This window comes from Ranitomeya variabilis, chromosome 2, assembly GCF_051348905.1.
Source record: "Ranitomeya variabilis isolate aRanVar5 chromosome 2, aRanVar5.hap1, whole genome shotgun sequence".
In the NCBI taxonomy this organism is placed as follows: domain Eukaryota; kingdom Metazoa; phylum Chordata; class Amphibia; order Anura; family Dendrobatidae; genus Ranitomeya; species Ranitomeya variabilis.
The window spans coordinates 355,970,885-355,989,644 of record NC_135233.1 but is presented as its reverse complement, the minus strand read 5'-3'; the positions used below and the strand labels follow the sequence as shown (position 1 = coordinate 355,989,644).

Sequence of the window (18,760 nt, the reverse complement as noted above, 5' to 3'; positions counted from 1 at the left end):
GAAGGAAATGATTAATCGGGCTCTTAGTTATAGTCTACGCAAGTCATTAGAGAGATAGATCTTTTTTGCAAAAACAATGAAGAAGAAAATTGTGCTCAATGTGCAAAAGGAGGCAGTATACGTGCAATTTATGGATGGAATACAATCAACCAAGTAGAATTTGCAGTTAACATGTTTTTCTCTTATTAGGGAAGCGGATTTGTGTTGGGGAAGGTTTGGCCAAGATGGAATTATTCATTTTCTTTACCACAATCTTACAGCACTTCAAATTAACTCCAGAGAAAGCCTTCACAGAAGAAGACATCAGACCACTGATGGCCGGTTTTGCAAATGTTCCCAAATTTTATCGGATGTCATTTGTCCCTCGAATTTAATTTTGGCCACAGATGATATGTAAATAGAGTCACAGAAGAAGAAAAAATAACACAAAATCACAAATAATTTCTTTTAGTAATTATATAAAGCAATTTTTTCATGTGTAGTATAACATGGCGACATATAATGCATGATGATCTGGCCTTAATTATTCAGAAAGTTAACAAACTTTGCCAAAGCTAAATAAATGATTTTTCTATGTCTATATTGAGCACTTATTCTTTGATTCTAGAAAGCTGTGCAAATTTTACCATGCAAAAACATGCAGATGCTTTTCACAAAATTAGAATATCATCAAAAAGCTAATTTATTTCTGTTCTTCAACACAAAAAGTGAAACTCATATATTATATAGAGTCAATACAAACAGACTGATCACTTTAAGGGTTTATTTCTATTAATGTTGATTATGGACAATGAAAACCCAAAAGTCATTATCTCAGTAAATTAGAATACTTTATAACTAGTGATGAGCGAATATACGCGTTACTCGAAATTTCCCGAGCATGCTCGGGTGTCCTCCGAGTATTTTTTAGTGCTCGGAGATTTAGTTTTCATCACCTCAGCTGAATGATTTACATCTCTTAGCCAGCATAAGTACATGTGAGGATTCCCTAGCAACCAAGCAACTGCCACATGTACTTATGCTGACTAACAGATGTAAATCATTCAGCTGCGGCGATGAAAACTAAATCTCCGAGCACTAAAAAATACCCGGAGGACACCTGAGCGTGTCTGAGCGAAATCTCGAGTAACGAGTATATTCGCTCATCACTATTTATAACACCAGCTTGAAAAATGATTTTAAAATCTGAAATGTTGGCCTACCGAAATGTATGTTCAGTAAATGCACTCAATACTTGGTTGGGGCTCCTTTGGCATCAATTACTGCATCAATGCGGCATGGCATGGAAGCGATCAACGTGTGGCACTGCTGAGGTGTTATGGAAGCCCGGGTTGCTTTGATAGCAGCCTTCAGCCAGTCTGCATTGTTAGGTCTGGTGTCTCATTTTCCTCTTGACAATGCCCCATAGATTCTCTATAGGGTTAAGATAAGGTGAGTTGGCTAGCCAATCAAGCACAGTGATAGTTTTGTTTGTAAACCAGGTATTGGTACTTTTGGTAATGTGGCAGGTGCCAAGTCCTGCTGGAGAATGACATTTCCATCTCCAAAAAGCTTGTCAGCAGAGGGAAGCATGAATTGCTGTAAAATTTCCTGGTAGATGGCTGCACTGACATTGGTCTTGATAAAACACAGTGGACCCACATCAGCAGATGACATGGCTCCCCAAACTATCACTGATTGTGGAAACTTCACACTAAACCTCAAGAAGCTTGGATTGTGGCCTCTCCACTCTTTCCAAATGAAATGCAAAATTTACTTTCATCTGAAAACAACACCTTGGACCACTGAGCAACAGTCCAGTTCTTTTTCTCCTTGGCCCAGGTAAGACGCTTCTTGCATTGTCTATTGGTCATGAGTGGCTTGACACAAGGAATGCGACACTTGTAGCCCATGTCCTGGATATGTCTGTGTGGTGGCTCTTGAAGCAATGACTCCAGCAGCAGTCCACTCTTTGTGAATCTCCCCGAAATTTTTTAATGGCCTTTTCTTAACAATCCTTTCAAGGCTGCGGTTATTACGGTTGCTTGTGCACCTTTTTCTACCACACTTTTTCCTTCCTCTCAACATTCCATTAATATGCATGGATACAGCCCTCTGTGAACATCCAGCTTCTTTAGCAATGACTTTTTGTGGCTTACCCTCCTTATGGAGTGTGTCAATGACTGCTTTCTGGACATCTGTCAAGTCAGCAGTAGTGTTGAGCGATACCTTCCGATATTTGAAAATATCGGTATCGGATTGTATCGGCCGATATCCGAAAAATATCGGATATCGCCGATACCGATACCCGATACCAATACAAGTCAATGGGACACAAATATCGGAAGTGATCCTAAATGGTTCCCAGGGTCTGAAGGAGAGGAAGCTCTCCTTCAGGCCCTGGGATCCATATTCATGTGTAAAATAAAGAATAAAAATAAAAAATAGGGATATACTCACCCTCTGACGCGCCCTGGTTGTAACCGCTGCAACTGGCAGCCTCACTTCCTAAGAATGAGCGAGTGAAGGACCTTCGATGAAGTGGCGGCTTGTGATTGGTCGTGTGACCGCTCATGTGACCACTCACGCGACCAATCACAAGACCGCGACGTCATCGCAGGTCCTTCACTCGCTCATTCTTAGGAACGGAGGCTGCCGGTTGCAGCGGTTACAACCAGGGCGCGTCAGAGGGTGAGTATATCCCTATTTTTTATTTTTATTCTTTATTTTACACATGAATATGCATCCCGATCCCGATTCCCGATATCTCAAAAATATCGGAACTCTGTATCAGAATTCCGATACCGCAAATATCGGCCGATACCCGATACTTGCGGTATCGGAATGCTCAACACTAGTCAGGAGTCTTCCCCATGACTGTGGAGACTTCTGAAACAGACTAAGGGACCTAAAAAGGCTTAGGAAGCCTTTGCAGGTGTTTATTGTTAATTATTCTAATTTACTGAGATAATGACTTTTGGATTTTCATTGGCTGTAAATCATAATCATCAACATTAACAGAAATAAACAATTGAAATAGATCACTCTGTTTGTAATGACTGTATATAATATACAAGTTTAAATTTTTGTATTGAAAAACTGAAATAAATTAACTTTTTGATGATATTCTTATTTTGTTAGAAGCACCTGTATTTGAAATCAGCGGCTAACAAGTCTCTCATCCATTAACCTCATGAATACTACTTAACCCTTTCACGACCTTTGAGGTACATGTACAGCAAATGTCGTGTCCATTAATTTGATCAGGACTTGCATCTTTCCTGGAAGATGATGGCTAATTTAATCATCCGTCATGTGCCTTTAACAGCAGCGGATAGAGCAGAGTGGAGCTGGCAACTGTTAAATTGTTAAATACTGCTGTCAATCTCTGACAGCAGTATTTAATGCACGCCAACATTAGGGTGTATCATTCTACATGCCCATCAGCACTCCCATGGCGTCATCACGGAGTGCTGATGGACTGCGGTCTGCTGACGACCCCTGTGCTTTTATTTGGTGTTCATAGGAGAATGTGATTTTTTTATGTAGCAGTAGCAACGTATAGTATAAGCAGACATAGTATATCTGACAATTGCAACTTTAAGTCACCAAAGGGACTAACAATTACAGTCAAAGGTATAAAAAGTTTTTTTTAAAGGTATGAAAAAAAATACAAAAGTTCAAATCGGTCTCCTTTTGCCCAGTTAAAAATAAAGCAATTAAAAAAAGTAAAAAATACACATATTTGGTATCGCTGCATTAAAAAATGTCTCAGCTATCAAAAAATAAAATATACTAATATAATCCGTAAACGGTGTAACAAGAAACAAATTGAAATGAAATAATTATATTTTTTGGCCCCGCAACATTGCAATATACTGCAATAAGTGGTGATCAAAACATTGTACCTACTCCAAAGTGGTATCACTAAGAACGTCAGCTCAGGGTGTAAAAATTACCCTTGCACAGCCCCATACTCCAGAAATTGAAAGCGCTACTGGTCTTGGAATATGGCGAGACAAGCAACATTTTTTTATTTTTCAAATTTCAGAATTTTATTTCACCACTTAAATAAAAAACTTATACATGTTTGATATCTACATAATTGTACTGACCTGGAGAATAGCATTGCCAGATCAGTTTTGCCATATACTGAACACGGTAAACAGTAAACCCAAAAAACAATTGTGAAATTGCACTTTCTTTGCAATTTCAATGCATTTGGAATTTTTTCCTGCTTTCTAGGACATTACATGATAAAATGAATGGTGTCATTCAAAAATAGAATTCATTCTGCAACAAAGCAAGTTCTCACATGGCTATGTGGACAGAAATGTAAAAAACTTATGGTTTTTGGAAGAAGGAGAGGAAAAAATGAAAATGAAAAAACGGAAAATTACCTGGCTGTGAAGGGGACGAGTTTTCCACTAAATTAATATTGGTCATCAAAATCATATTTTGAATTGGACTCCCGCCATGCCCAACAGTCAATTGTTATAACCACTATATTATTATTATTATTATACATTTTTATAGTGCCATTTGTTCCATGGCGCTTTACATGTGAACAGGGCAAATATAGACAAGTACAATAAACATGAGTAAAACAAGGCACACACAAGTACACAAGGAGAGAGGACCCTGCCCGCGAGGGCTCACAGTCTACAGGGGATGGTTGAGGATACACTAGGAGAGGGTAGAGTTGGTCATGTGGCAGTTTAGCAGACAGAGGATTGCTGCAGGTTGTAGGCTTGACGGAAGAGGTAGGTCTTCAGGTTCCTTTTGAAGATTTCCGTGGTAGGCGAGAGTCTGATATGTTAGGGTAGAGAGATGCAGAGTATAGGGGAAGCACAGGAGAAGTCTTGTATGCAGTTGTGTGAGGAAGAGATGAGAGAGGAGTAGAGAAGGAGATCATGAGAGGATCGAAGGTTGCGTGTAGGTAGGTACCAAGAGACCATGTCACAGATGTATGGAGGAGACAGGTGGTGAATAGCTTTGTATGCCATTGTTAGTGTTTTGAATTGTAGCCTCTGGGCAATAGGAAGCCAATGAAGGGCCTGACAGAGAGGAGAGGCTGGAAAATAACGGGGAGACAGGTGGATTAGTCGGGCAGCAGAGTTTAGGATAGATTGGAGTGGTACCAGAGTGCGAGAGGGGAGGTCAGAGAGTAGGAGGTTGCAGTAGTCGAGGCGGGAGATGATAAGGGCATGCGATAGTGTTTTTATGGTTTCATGGTCAAGGAATGTGTGGATCCGGGAAATGTATTTGAATTGGAATTGGCAGCAGGAGGCAAGGGCTTGGATATGTGGCTTGAAAGAGAGGGCAGAGTCAAGGATCACCCCGAGGCACCGAGCGTGCGGGACTGGGGAAAGTGAGCAGCCATTGACATTGATGGATAGGTCAGGTGGAGGGGTAAAGTGAGGTGGGGGAAAGATAATGAATTCTGTTTTGTCCATGTCCAGTTTTAGAAAGTGAGCAGAAAAGAAAGCTGAAATAGCAGACAGACATTGTGGGATTTTGGTCAGTAAGGAAGTGAGGTCAGCTCCAGAAAGGTAAATCTGTGTGTCATCAGCGTAGAGATGATATCGTGGGATTCTATGAGCTGTTCCAGGCCGAAGGTGTAGAAGGAGAAAAGTAGGGGCCCTAGAACTGAGCCTTGGGGAACACGGACAGACAGTGGGCGAGATGAGGAGGTGGTGTGGGAGAGGGAGACACTAAATGTCCAGTCTGCTAGATATGATGAGATCCAGGATAGGGCCATGTCTGTGATGCCAAGAGATGAGAGAATCTGTAACAGGAGGATATGGTCCACAGTGTCAAAGGCAGAAGACAAATCCAGGAGGAGGAGGACAGAGTAGTGTCGCTTGCTCTTGGAGGTTAGTAGGTCATTGGTCACTTTAGTTAGGGCAGTTTCAGTTGAGTGATGTGGTTGAAAACCAGATTGTATCCGGTCAAAGAGGGAGCAGGAGGAGAGGTGGATGTACAGTTCAAGATGGACATGCTGTTCCAGTAGTTTTGAGGCATAAGGGAGAAGGGATATCGGGCGATAGCTGGATGGAGAGGATGGGTCGAATGAGGGTTTTTTGAGGATAGGTATGATTGATGCATGTTTGAAGGATGAGGGGAAGACACCATTTGTAAGTGAGAGGTTGAAGAGTTGTGTTAGGGTTGGGATGAAGACTTTGGCAAGGTTAGGGTGAGTGGGTCAATCGTGCAAGTGGTGAGATGTGATCTTGACAGAACGGTGAAGAGCTGATCGTCTGTCATGGTGGAGAAGCTGGCTTTGGAAGAACAGGGCTGAGCAGTCAAGAGGAGGGGCATTAGAGCTGCGGGCCAAACTTTGTCTGATGTTATCGATCTTCTGCTTAAAGAAAGAGGCAAAGTTTTCAGCAGAAATTAGAGGAAAGGGAAAAGGTGCTGGGGGATGAAGTAGAGAATTGAAAGCGTTGAAGAGCTGTTTAGGGTTGTGAGTCAGGGAGGATATGAGAGATGAGAAGTAGGTTTGTTTTGCGGCAGTGAGAGTGAACTTGAAACTGGTGAGGGACTGCTTGTATGCGATGAAGTGCTCAGCAGAACGAGATCTCTACCATCTCTGCTCAGCGACCCTGTAAGCCGTCTCAGTTCTTTGGTCAGGCTGGTCAGCCAGGGCTGTCTGTTGAATGTACGAGTTTTGTTATGTGTGAGGGGGTGGCCAAATCAAGTGTAGCTGTTATTGTTGTGTTATAAAAAGTGGCTGGAGCATCTGTGTCATGGAAGGAAGCTATATCTGTAAGAGGGAGAAGGGACTCAGAGAGTGAGTGTAAATTTAGGTGTTTCAGATTTCTGCGAGGTTGTGGAGTGGGTGTCTCGCACTAGGAGAGAAGAGGGAAGAGAATGTCAGTAGGTTGTGGTCAGACAGGGGGAGTTGTGAGTTAGTGAGATTAGTAAGGGAACAGAGGTGAGTGAAGATGAGGTCCAGTGTGTGGCCATCTTTGTGGGTGGCTGCAGAGGACCATTGAGTGAGACCAAAGGAGGCAGTTAGCGATAAAAGTTTAGAGGCAGCTGGGTGGAAGTGTCAATGGGGACATTGAAGTCACCCATGATGATATTGGGGATGTCGGCTGAGAGGAAATGAAGTAGCCACTTGGTGAAGTGGTCAAGAAAGGTGGAGATGGCTAGTTCTGGGGGGCGGTAGATGACAGCCAGCTGGAGTTTGGAGGGGGAGTAGATGTGGACGGAGTGCACCTCAAATGAGGGAAGACTAGTAGAGGGTGGTAGAGCAATTGGGGTAAAGGAGCAAGTATTGGACAGGAGTAAGCCAACTCCTCCACCAAGTTTGCTGGTGGGGCGAGGGGTGTGGGAGAGATTGAGTCCGCCATAAGAAAGTGCAGCTAGAGAGGCTGAGTCAGAGGGGGTGAGCCAGGTTTCAGTGATGTCAAGGAAGGAGAGTTTGTTAGTAGTGTTGAGCATTCCGATACCGCAAGTATCGGGTATCGGCCGATATTTGCTGTATCGGAATTCCGATACCGAGATCCAATACTTTTGTGGTATCGGGTATCGGTATCGAAACAACATTAATGTGTAAAAGAAAGAATTAAAATAATAATAAAATTTTAAAATGCGCGCGTCTCCTGCCTCCCGTGACGTCACGGCTTGTGATTGGTCGCGTCTCCCATGTGACCGCGACGCAACCAATCACAACGCCGGAACGTAATTTTAAAATCCTGAAGGACCTAAAATTACGTCACGGCTTGCTGTGATTGGTCGCGTCGCGGTCACATGGGCGGCGCGCGACCAATCACAAGCCGGGACTTCAAGTAAGGAAGTTAAAGCGCGAATTTTAAGCAAACAACGCTGCCGGTTCCCTCGCTGAAGTCCAGGCTGCGTCGGAGAGGTGAGTATAGCAATATTTTTTATTTTAATTCTTTCTTTTACACAATAATATGGTTCCCAGGGCCTGAAGGAGAGTTTCCTCTCCTTCAGACCCTGGGAACCATCAGGAATACCGTCCGATACATGAGTCCCATTGACTTGTATTGGTATCGGGTATCGGTATCGGATTAGATCCGATACTTTGCCGGTATCGGCCGATACTTTCCGATACCGATACTTTCAAGTATCGGACGGTATCGCTCAACACTATTTGTTAGTGATAAAGAGATCATGGATGAATGACAGTTTGCTGCAGACAGAGCATGCGTTTCATAGTGCTCCAGGTAGGGGGAGTGGGTGCTGGATGAATGGGTATGATGTTATCATTGTTGTAATGACGTGTAGAGGATCGTGGCAGGTTTCTTAGAAATGTGTGGGGATGTGTTGAGGAGGGCCAGGATTTGGGGATACATCACCAGCAATGAGGATTAGAAGGCAGAGCGTTAGAAGGTGGGAGCTGGATAGGACATGATGTGGCCATATATGTCTGGAGTAAAAGGATTGTATGTGGAGGAGGTGAGGTGGCAGGGGAGGATGGAGGGAGAAATGACTAGTTCCTTACTGGGTGGAGGGATTACAGGAGATAGGAAGAAATAAAGTAGCATGGGGGTGAATGTTAAAAGAGACCAAAACATGATAGTAGTTTTCTATTCCTTTACCTTTCAGTCAATTCCAGTCCAATTCTAGTCTAATTCAGAGTAATTAGAAATATGTAATTTGAAAGATGGTCAGACACGTCTGGTCAGACTCATGGCTTTGAATTTATGTGCACCTAAGGACTCGCAGCTGAGAGGGGATGTGGGCGTGTGTGTCCAGAGCACATGTTCACAGTTAAGCCAGGTCATAAAGAGGGAGGGGTTAGATTGACCATTCAGCTATGCAAGGGTGATGCAAGAGGAATGAAGTACATATGGATAGAAAATAAAGGCTAAGCAAAGAATACCAGGTGGGAATTATATGCACTTCATATAGACAGACAAAGCAGGAAAGCTGAGTGGAGCATACCAGGTGGGAATTATTTGCACTTCATATATTTAACCAAAAAACTGACTGTTTATACTCCAATAATATAAGCAGTGGACACTGAACAATGTACCATGTGTGCCATTCCCTACTTTACAGTATGGGATCTCATCACCTCCACCACCTCCACACTGCACAAGATGATCAAATTGCTTCATCCAATTACTACATTGTTGGGCGATACTATACAGGAGTTTAAAATATTAATACTGAATATTAAGATTTAGGATGCAAAAAATAAGCTCTAACACAGTTAAGTATCCTGAAAATAGAAAAAGTTATGACTCTCAGAATTTGTCGAAAGGAGCAAAAAAAATGTTTTTCTGAGTAAGAGGAGGAGGGTGACTGTTAGGGTGAGAAGTGTGAGAACAGAGAGGATGACGATGAGGTTGAAGATCCCACTTGGTATGAACCCAGGGGTATTTAGCTGAGTAGCTCAGCAGAGGAAGTGAAGGAAGAGGAAGATGAGGAGGTTACATTGTGGGTTCCCACACAGACATGAAGTGATGCAACCACGACAAGCACTGCACTCTCAGCCCCAACTCTGGCTGTGGCCAGCACCGGTCACAAGGGTGTAGTTCGAAGGGGCAGCAAGGGTTGCCTAACCTGAACATTTTTTGAGACTGCAAAAGGATGACCCAAAGCACATTATCTATCAAATTTGCAGAAAGACTCAGTAGCGGCAAACATTCCAATAATTTCACAACTACATGCATGAACCGGCACATGCGCAATCAACATGCCTTAGTGTGGGAAACTCATTGCGCAAAAATATGGACTAGCGGGCCTTGCTAACTGAAGTTGAGCGACTTTTACTTTTTTAGGATCGAGTCGGGGTTCGCAAAACACGACTTTGTCAAAAGACAGGTCGGGTGAAATCGGCCGATTATTTCGAAAAGTCGGGGATCCGACTGAAACACGAAACCCAATGCAAGTCAATGGGGAAGCAAAGTCAGCAGTGAGTGGAGGACAGGAAAACACCTACAGTGCCCATTTTAATGCCAAAAACATCCATTCTTGTTACTTAAGCTTGTCAATCTTAATTTGCCTTATAATAATAGTTAGGCATTGAAAATTGGGGATCATTTGGCTAAAGTTGTGGGGGGGTAGGGCTGGCTCAAGTTTTCCGTGGGCCCAGGAAACGCGGACTACGTCACGGCGGTGGAGCAGGGAGAGGTAAGTATTTCAACTTTGCAAGTGCTGTGATCCTGAGCAAGCAGGGGGGCACACTCGTTCGTATTGGCACTGACACAGGGCCCCTCAAGTACGGCAGTGTGTTTGACGGTGGGGGCGCCTCCCACTGGCAGAGACACTTTTGCGTACTATGAGGGGCCCTGTGCCAGTGACGTCGCCAACGAGTATGCCCCCCACCTGATGAAGGAGCCTACACTGTCATCTGAACCTTTCTCTTTGTCCCCGTATAAGGTGGTATAGTATGCAGGAAGGAGAACCAGACTTTCAGCAGGGTTAGATACTGGCTGTGTAGAGTGCAAGGGGAATGTAGTGGTCTGGGTCAATGTACCAGCAGACTCATCTAGCAGTGGCTGGGCAATGGGCAGGATGAGGAGGAAACACAGGTATAGGCCCAAAGAATAAAGTAGGCTAAATGCAGTTCAAAATTGGTAACAGGACTAAACAGGTGGCATTGCTTTGTTCAGTGGAGGAAAACTGTAATGAGTGACAGATACAGTTAGTAGGCCCAAGTAATAAAGTGGGCCAAATGAAGTTCAAAATTGGTAACATGAGTAAACAAGTGGCACTGCTTTGTTCAGTGGAGGAGATCAACAAGCAGCATCAGACACCGTTAGTAGGCCCAACCAAACAAGTAGGCCAAATGCAGTTTAATATCTGATATAGCCTGAAAGTTGAAGCTCAGCTTTGTTCAGTGGAGGAGAACACCAAGCAGCGGCAGACACCGTTAGTAAGCCCAACCAAACAAGTAGGCCAAATGCAGTTTAATATCTGATATAGCCTGAAAATTGAAGCTCAGCTTTGTTCAGTGGAGGAGAACACCAAGCAGCGGCAGACACCGTTAGTAGGCCCAACCAAACAAGTAGGCCAAATGCAGTTTAATATCTGATATAGCCTGAAAATTGAAGCTCAGCTGTGTTCAGTGGAGGAGAACACCAAGCAGCGGCAGACACCGTTGGTAGGCCCAACCAAACAAGTAGGCCAAATGCAGTTTAATATCTGATATAGCCTGAAAATTGAAGCTCAGCTGTGTTGAGTGGAGGAGAGCACCAAGCAGCGGCAGACACCGTTAATAGGCCCAAACAAACAAGTAGGCCAAATGCAGTTTAATATCTGATACAGCCTGAAAATTGAATCTCAGCTGTGCTCAGTGGAGGAGAACACCAAGCAGCGGCAGACACTGTTAGTAGGCCCAATCAAACAAGTAGGCCAAATGCAGTTTAATATCTGATATAGCCTGAAAATTGAAGCTCAGCTTTGTTCAGTGGAGGAGAACACAAAGCAGCGGCTGTCACCGTTAGTAGGCCCAACCAAAAAATTAGGTCAAATGCAGTTTAATATCTGATATAGCCTGAAAATTGAAGCTCAGCTTTGTTCAGTGGAGAACACCAAGCAGCGGCAGACACCGTTAGTAGGCTCAACCAAACAAGTAGGCCAAATGCAGTTTAATATCTGATATAGCCTGAAAATTGAAGCTCAGCTTTGTTCAGTGGAGGATAACACCAAACAGCGGCAGACACCGTTAGTAGGCCCAACCAAACAAGTAGGCCAAATGCAGTTTAATATCTGATATAGCCTGAAAATTGAAGCTCAGCTTTGTTCAGAGGAGGAGAACACCAAGCAGCGGCAGACACCGTTAGCAGGCCCAACCAAACAAGTAGGCCAAATGCAGTTTAAAATTGGTTGCAAGGGTACACAGGCGGCATTGGATAGTTCAGTGGAGGTCAACTGTAAGGAGTGGCGCAGACAGACTTAGTAGGCCTAAACTAAAAAAGTTGGCTCAATGCAGTTTAAAATTGCTTACAGGGGTACACAGGCAGCATTGGATAGTTCAGCGGAGGTCAACTATAAGGAGTGGTGCAGACAGACTTAGTACGCCTAAACTAAAAAAGTAGGCTCAATGCAGGTTAAAATTGCTTACAGGGGTACACAGGCGGCATTGGTTAGTTCAGTGGAGGTCAACTGTAAGGAGTGGTGCAGACAGACTTAGTAGGCCTAAAATAAAAAAGTAGGCTCAATGCAGTTTTAAATTGCTTACAGGGGTACACAGGCAGCATTGGATAGTTCAGCGGAGGTCAACTATAAGGAGTGGTGCAGACAGACTTAGTACGCCTAAACTAAAAAAGTAGGCTCAATGCAGGTTAAAATTGCTTACAGGGGTACACAGGCGGCATTGGTTAGTTCAGTGGAGGTCAACTGTAAGGAGTGTCTGACACAGTTAGTAGGCCAAAATAATAAAGTGAGGTAAATGTCTGCCAAAACAATTTAAAAAAATAAACAGGTGGCATAGCTACGTACATGGGTGGGCTCCTCTGCTGAGTAGCAGACAGTGGTAGTTGGCGCAAAGTATTAAATGGTCTAAATGGAGGCCAGGGCCCCTGTGTATTTAAACTATCATCTATCATGTCAACAAATTTGTATTGGCAGTGCCATTGAAGGATTTATCAGCACAGACTACACTGTGGTGGAGCAGGGAGAGGTAAGTAATGCAAGTGGTAGAGCACAGTTGGACCTGGGGGGAACACTCTCTCGTGAGCGGCGGTACTGGCACAGGGCCCCTCATATTACGACGGTGTGTCTGACATTGGTTGTGCACCATCACCGTCAGAGACACTTCATTGTACTATGAGGGACCCTGTGCCAGTGCCGTCGCCCAAGAGTGGGCACACCCACCTGTCCAGGCAAACGGCACTCGTACGGGTGCTTGCGCTAGGTGGTGACCACGGCCCTGTGTTGGGAGTCAGCCCATTTAGGGAGGTAAAAAAAATGGCCTATGGTGGACATTCAGCAGCTGCAAATGGAGAAATTGGAGCAGTCAGTAAGAGGAGGCCAAAAGCAAGATATTTTTCAGGCAAGCTACGTGTCAGCAGGGGAAGGTGGGGCAAAATAATTAGAAATCCATGATTGGTTCATTTTAATGAAGGTTAGATCATCAACATTTTGGGTAGCCAGACGAGTCCTTTTTTTGGTCAATATTGAATCAGCAGCACTGAACACACTCTTTCTGATAGCACACTAGCAGCTGGGCAAGAGAGCTCCTGTAATGCATATTCTGCCAATTCAGGCCAGGTGTCTATTTTAGATGCTCAGTAATCAAAGGGGAATGACGTGTGAGGGAGAACGATAAGGGAGGAAAAATAGTTTGTAACCATACTGGACAAATGTTGTCTCCTGTCACTTTGAATTGATACAGCAGTACCTGTAGTGTCTGCGGTCATTGCAAAATCACTCCACAATCTGGTCATAAAACCCCCTCTGTCCAACGCCACTTCTGATTTGTGCACCTCTAACACCTCTGCCATGTTTCCCCCTGCAGCGCGTGTGAGATCCATCACCGCCGCTGTGTGCTGGGAATGCCTGAACCAAACGGTCTACAAAAGTTGCTTGTTTGGTAGCCAATATTTGCTCAAGGTTCTCATGTGGCATGATATTTCGTAATTTCCCTTTGTAGCATGGATCCAGGAGGCAGGCCAACCAGTAATCATCATCGGTCATCATTTTTATAATGCGGGGGTCCCTTTTTAGGATGCGCAAGGCATAATCAGCCATGTGGGCCAATGTTCCAGGTGTCAATTCACTGCTTGTGCTGGGCTGAGGAGCACTTTTTTGCAAATCAACATCACTTGTGTCCTGCAAAAACCCTGTACCTGACCTTGCAATGCCACCAGTGTCTATTGCACAATGAAAAGCATCCTCCTCCCATAAATATTCATCTGCATCATCCTCCTCCTCCTCCTCTTCATCCACCACCTCGTCCAGGAGAGTTCCCTGAGCAGACAATGGCTGACTGTCATTAAGGCTTCCCTCATCCTTGGCTGCAGATGCCTGGTCCTTAATGTGCGTCAAACTTTGCATCAGCAGACACATTAGTGGGATGCTCACGCTTATGATGGCGTCGTCTGCACTTGCCAGCCGTGTGCATTCCTCAAAACACTGATGGACTTGACAGATGTCTTGTAGCTTCGACCACTGCACACCTGACAACTCCATGTCTGCCATCCAACTGCCTGCCTGTGTATGTGTATTCTCCCACAAATACATTACAGGACGCCTCTGTTCACACAGCCTCTGAAGCATGTGCAGTGTGGAGTTCCACCTTGTTGCAACGTCGATTATTAGGCGGTGCTGGGGAAGCTTCAGCGATTGCTGATGGTTCAGCATACAGCTGGAGTGTACGGGCAACCGGCGGATGTGCGAGCAAAGTCTCTGCAAAGCACTGCACCACCAGATACAAGGTGTGAGCCAGGCAAAGTATGTGTTTCAGTTCATAAAATTCCTTCCATTATCACTGACTACCTTGCCTGCCTCAAGATGTACACTGCCCAGCCATGACTGAGTTTCTTGCTGCAAGAACTCAGCCAGAACCGCGGTGTGTCTGATGTCGCCCAAACACTTCATTTCCAACACAGCCTGCTGATTCTTACCACTAGCTGTTCAATAATGGGACACCTCCTGTGCAACATTGGCAGCTGCGGATGGAGTGGTAGGGCGACTGTGCTCTATGGACGAGCTTTCGCTTCTGGAGGAGGAGGAGGAGGAGGAGGGGTGTTGAATGCCTACTGCGAACTGTTTCCTAGACCGTGGGCTAGGCAGAACTGTCCCACTATGGCTGTCCCCTGTGGACCCTGCATCCACCATATTAACCCAGTACGCAGTGATGGACACGTAACATCCCTGGCCATGCCTACTGGTCCATGCATCTGTTTTGAGGTGCACCTTTCTACTGACTGATTGCCTGAGTGCATGGACAATGCGGTCTTTGACATGCTGGTGTAGGGCTGGGATGGCTTTTCTCGCAAAAAAGTGTCGACTGCGTAGGTCATAGCGTGGTACTGCGTAGGCCATCAGGTCTTTGAAAGCTTTGCTTTCAACCAACCGGTAGGGCATCATCTCTAACGAGATTAATCTAGCAATGTGGGCGTTCAAACCCTGTGTACGCGGATGAGAGGATGAGTACTTCCTTTTCCTAATGAGAGTCTCTTGTAGGGTGAGCTGGACTGGAGAGCTGCATATGGTGGAACTAGCGGGGGTGGTGGTGGACATGGCAGATTGAGAGAGGGTTGGTGATTCTTGATGTTGGCCTACATGCAATGTTTCCTCCTAAGAACCTTGTGATTCCCTGACTGCCTTGGCCTTGCGACGATACCTCCACATTTGCTGCAGGTGGTGTCCTAACCAGTGGGCTTACAGTGAGGGAAGCAATGTAGCGTTGCTGACTACCTTCATTCTGAGCGGGTGCACCAACGTTACGGGACATTTGGTAGTTAGTCCAGGCTTGCAAGTGCATGCTGGTTAAATGTCTACGCATGCACCTTGTATTTAAATGTAAGGGATTCTTCCCTCTGCTAAAGGTCTTTGAGCATTTCTTACAGATAACTTTGCACTGATCATTCGGATCTTGGTTAAAAAATTTCCACACTGCACTCTTCCTACTATTGCATACCTTTTCAGGCATTGCACGCTGTGCTACTTTCAATGGATGGCCACGCTGTCCTGAAACTGTTTTTGTTTTAGACACACGTTTTGCGCCTGATACGGGCCTGCCAGATGAAAGCTGTTGCGATGTTGATGCCTGCTGCGGATCATCCTCCTCCGCTTCAGAGCTACTGCCAGCGGCACCCTGTTCCCCCAATGGCTGCCAATCTGGGTCAACAACTGGGTCATCTATCACCTCCTCTTCAATGTCCTGTGCACCGTCCTCTGTGACACCGTGTAAGGTGCTATAGCGTTTGGGACAGGGCACCATAGTCTCATCAGGGTCAGATTCTGGCTCAGTACACTGCGAGGGCAATGTAGTGATGTGAGTCAATGGAACAGCCTAATAATCCAGCTGTGGCTGTGCATCTGTGCATTCCATGTCCGATTCATCTTGTAATGGACTGTTAACTATTTCCCTTTCTAACCCTGGCACGGTATGTGTAAAGAGCTCCATGGAGTAAATTGTAGTGTCTCCTGCCGCATCCTTCACTTTTGCTTTGGGTAAAGGACACAAGGAAGCGACTTGTTCCTGACCGGGAGCATCCACTGACGACTCGCTGCTTTTATATTTCAAACTTTTGGAAGAGGAGGCGAAAGAGCTAGAGGCTGAGTCAGCAATGAAAGCCAAAACTTGTTCCTGCAGCTCTGGCTTTAATAGTGGTTTTCCTACTCCCAGATAAGGGAGCCTTCGAGGCCTTGTGTAGCCAGTCGATGATGCTGTCTGAACAACTGGAGCCTTAGGTGCTATTTTGCTTTTCCCACTACCACCAGATGCTCCACCACCACCACCACCACCATCATTACCAGCTGGCAATGACCGCCCACGGCCTCTTCCACCAGACTTCCTCATTTTTGGGAAAATGTAACCAAACTAGCAACCATTATATGGTACTATAAAGCAAGGTGGAAGGTGTATATAAACATGTTGACAATTAAAATCTCCATTTTTTGTGTGGGAGACTGCTGCAAAAACCAGGCCCGCTGTATTATACTACACAATGTAAGTGGCAGAACGTGGCAGGCAGATATATGACAAACAGAACTGACGCAGATCCACTTAGGGGCAATTTAAATCTCCCTTTATTATGTGGGAGACTGCTGCAAAAAACCAGGCCCGCTGTATTATACTACACAATGTAAGTGGCAGAACGTGGCAGGCAGATATACGACAAACAGAATTGACGCAGATCCACTTAGTGGCAATTTAAATCTCCCTTTATTATGTGGGAGGCTGCTGCAAAAAACCAGGCCCGCTGTATTACACTACACAATGTAAGTGGCAGAATGTGGCAGGCAGATATACGACAAACAGAACTGACGCAGATCCACTTAGGGGCAATTTAAATCTCCTTTTTTGTGTGGGAGACCGCTGCACAAAAACAGGCCCACTGTATTACACTACACACTGTAAGTGGCAGAACGTGGCAGGCAGATATACGACAAACAGAACTGACGCAGATCCACTTAGGGGCAATTTAAATCTCCCTTTTTGGGTGGGAGACTGCTGCAAAAAACGAGGCCCACTGTATTATAGTACACAATGTAAGTGGCAGAACGTGGCAGGCAGATAAAAAAAAAAAAAGGGACCGTACTACAATAACAATCTCCCTACAATGATCTCAGGACAAGTATGGCAGCAATAAAAAGGACTGCTGCACACAAAAGTTTGGACAACTAAACAATAGAACTGTGCAGAAAGGAGCAACAGGATTTTAGCTTTTAAAAAAGCAGTTGGTTGGAGACACAGCGGCGTACACACAGCAATGCAGCTATCAGGGAGCCTTATAAGCTACAGAACTGAAGCACAAAAATCTAGCCTCCACTGTCCCTGCAAAGAAAAGGTGGTGTTGGACAGTGGAAATCGCTACAGCACAAGCGGTTTGGGGGATAATCTTTCCTCCCTAACAATAGTCCTGCTTCTGACGAAGCTGCAGCAACCTCTCCCTATGCACAGATCGGCAGAAGTAAGTTGGCGGTCGTCGTGCACACCCCTTTATAGCCCCTGTGACTCCACAGAAATCAAGCCAATCACTGTCATGCCCTTCTCTAAGATGGTGGGGACCGAGACCTATGTCATCACGCTGCCCACACTCTGCATCCTCCTTTAATGGCTGAGAAATGGCGCTGAAATTGTAATATGAAATGCGACTTTGGCGCGAAGATCGACGACCTCATGGCCGATCCCACAACGGGATCGGGTCGGGTTTCAAGAAACCCGACTTTGCCGAAAGTCGGCGATTTTTCAATTTGTCCGATCCATTTCGCTCAACCCTATTGCTAACCATCAGCTCCATCTGCTGCGTCTTCCTCCTCCTTCACCATTCCAAGTCTTCTGACACATGTCTCCAGCTGCAGAAACTACAATTGTTTATCCACTCCGATTTTACAGCATTGTAGAAGTTGACCTTATCATCCATACGGTTAGTAGCTGTTCCAACTTGTCCAGATCAAGTCTAAACAAACTTGTGCATGATGAACTTGTCTACTGCCAATAGAGGTATACAGAAAAAAGTCAGCTTACCAGTCCAAGTGTTTTGACCTCCTGTTTGCAAACCCACGGACAAGGGTGAGGCAACCACAGCAAAGTCCAATAGAGAGAAATTCTGCGAATGGCATATGTTGCTAAAAAATAACTTTCATTCCATAAGAGTAAAAAAGACCAACAAATTGCATCCAGCCCTATGACACACTAGCGGGAGAAGCATGATCTCTGAGATCATGAATAAGACTAAAGTCAAAACTGAGCGTGGTTCTCCTGCAAGTGTGTCATAGGGCTGGATGCAATATGTTGGTCTCTTTTTACTCTTACGGAATAAAAGTTTTTTTTAGCATCATACGCCATTCGCTGGATTTCTCTCTATTGTCTACTGCCAATGTTCCAAGCCCTAAACATTGATAAGATAAAAAAGTCCAATATTGAGGATCAAAGCAAGATGCCCTGCATGGACGTAGTAATTTATGAGATGTTATCCCAATAAGTGTCCCATCCACGATCATCAAAGACCCCACATCCAGAGGATTTTCCATTCCAATGGCATGTGAGGAGCAAGCTGCTTAAGAAAGCCAAAAGGCTCAGAAGTAAATGAACAAGTACAAGTTACAGCCAAATGTGGTGTGATAAATTGTCTAAAGTTTTTTCATCTTCAATGCTGTTCATCTGTCATAAGACTTGCAAACC

General features: G+C 44.9%; 1 protein-coding gene across 1 annotated transcript in view; it reads left to right on the top strand.

Moving 5' to 3' along the window:
• LOC143805881 (cytochrome P450 2G1-like) overlaps positions 1 to 580 on the top strand; it is a 135,630-nt gene extending 135,050 nt beyond the window's left edge. The window contains exon 9 of the mRNA XM_077285621.1: positions 190 to 580. Coding sequence (XP_077141736.1) covers positions 190 to 374 — 185 coding nt within the window. The 3' untranslated portion in view covers positions 375 to 580. The remainder of the gene's footprint in view (positions 1 to 189) is intronic.
• The last annotated feature ends 18,180 nt before the right edge of the window (positions 581 to 18,760 follow it).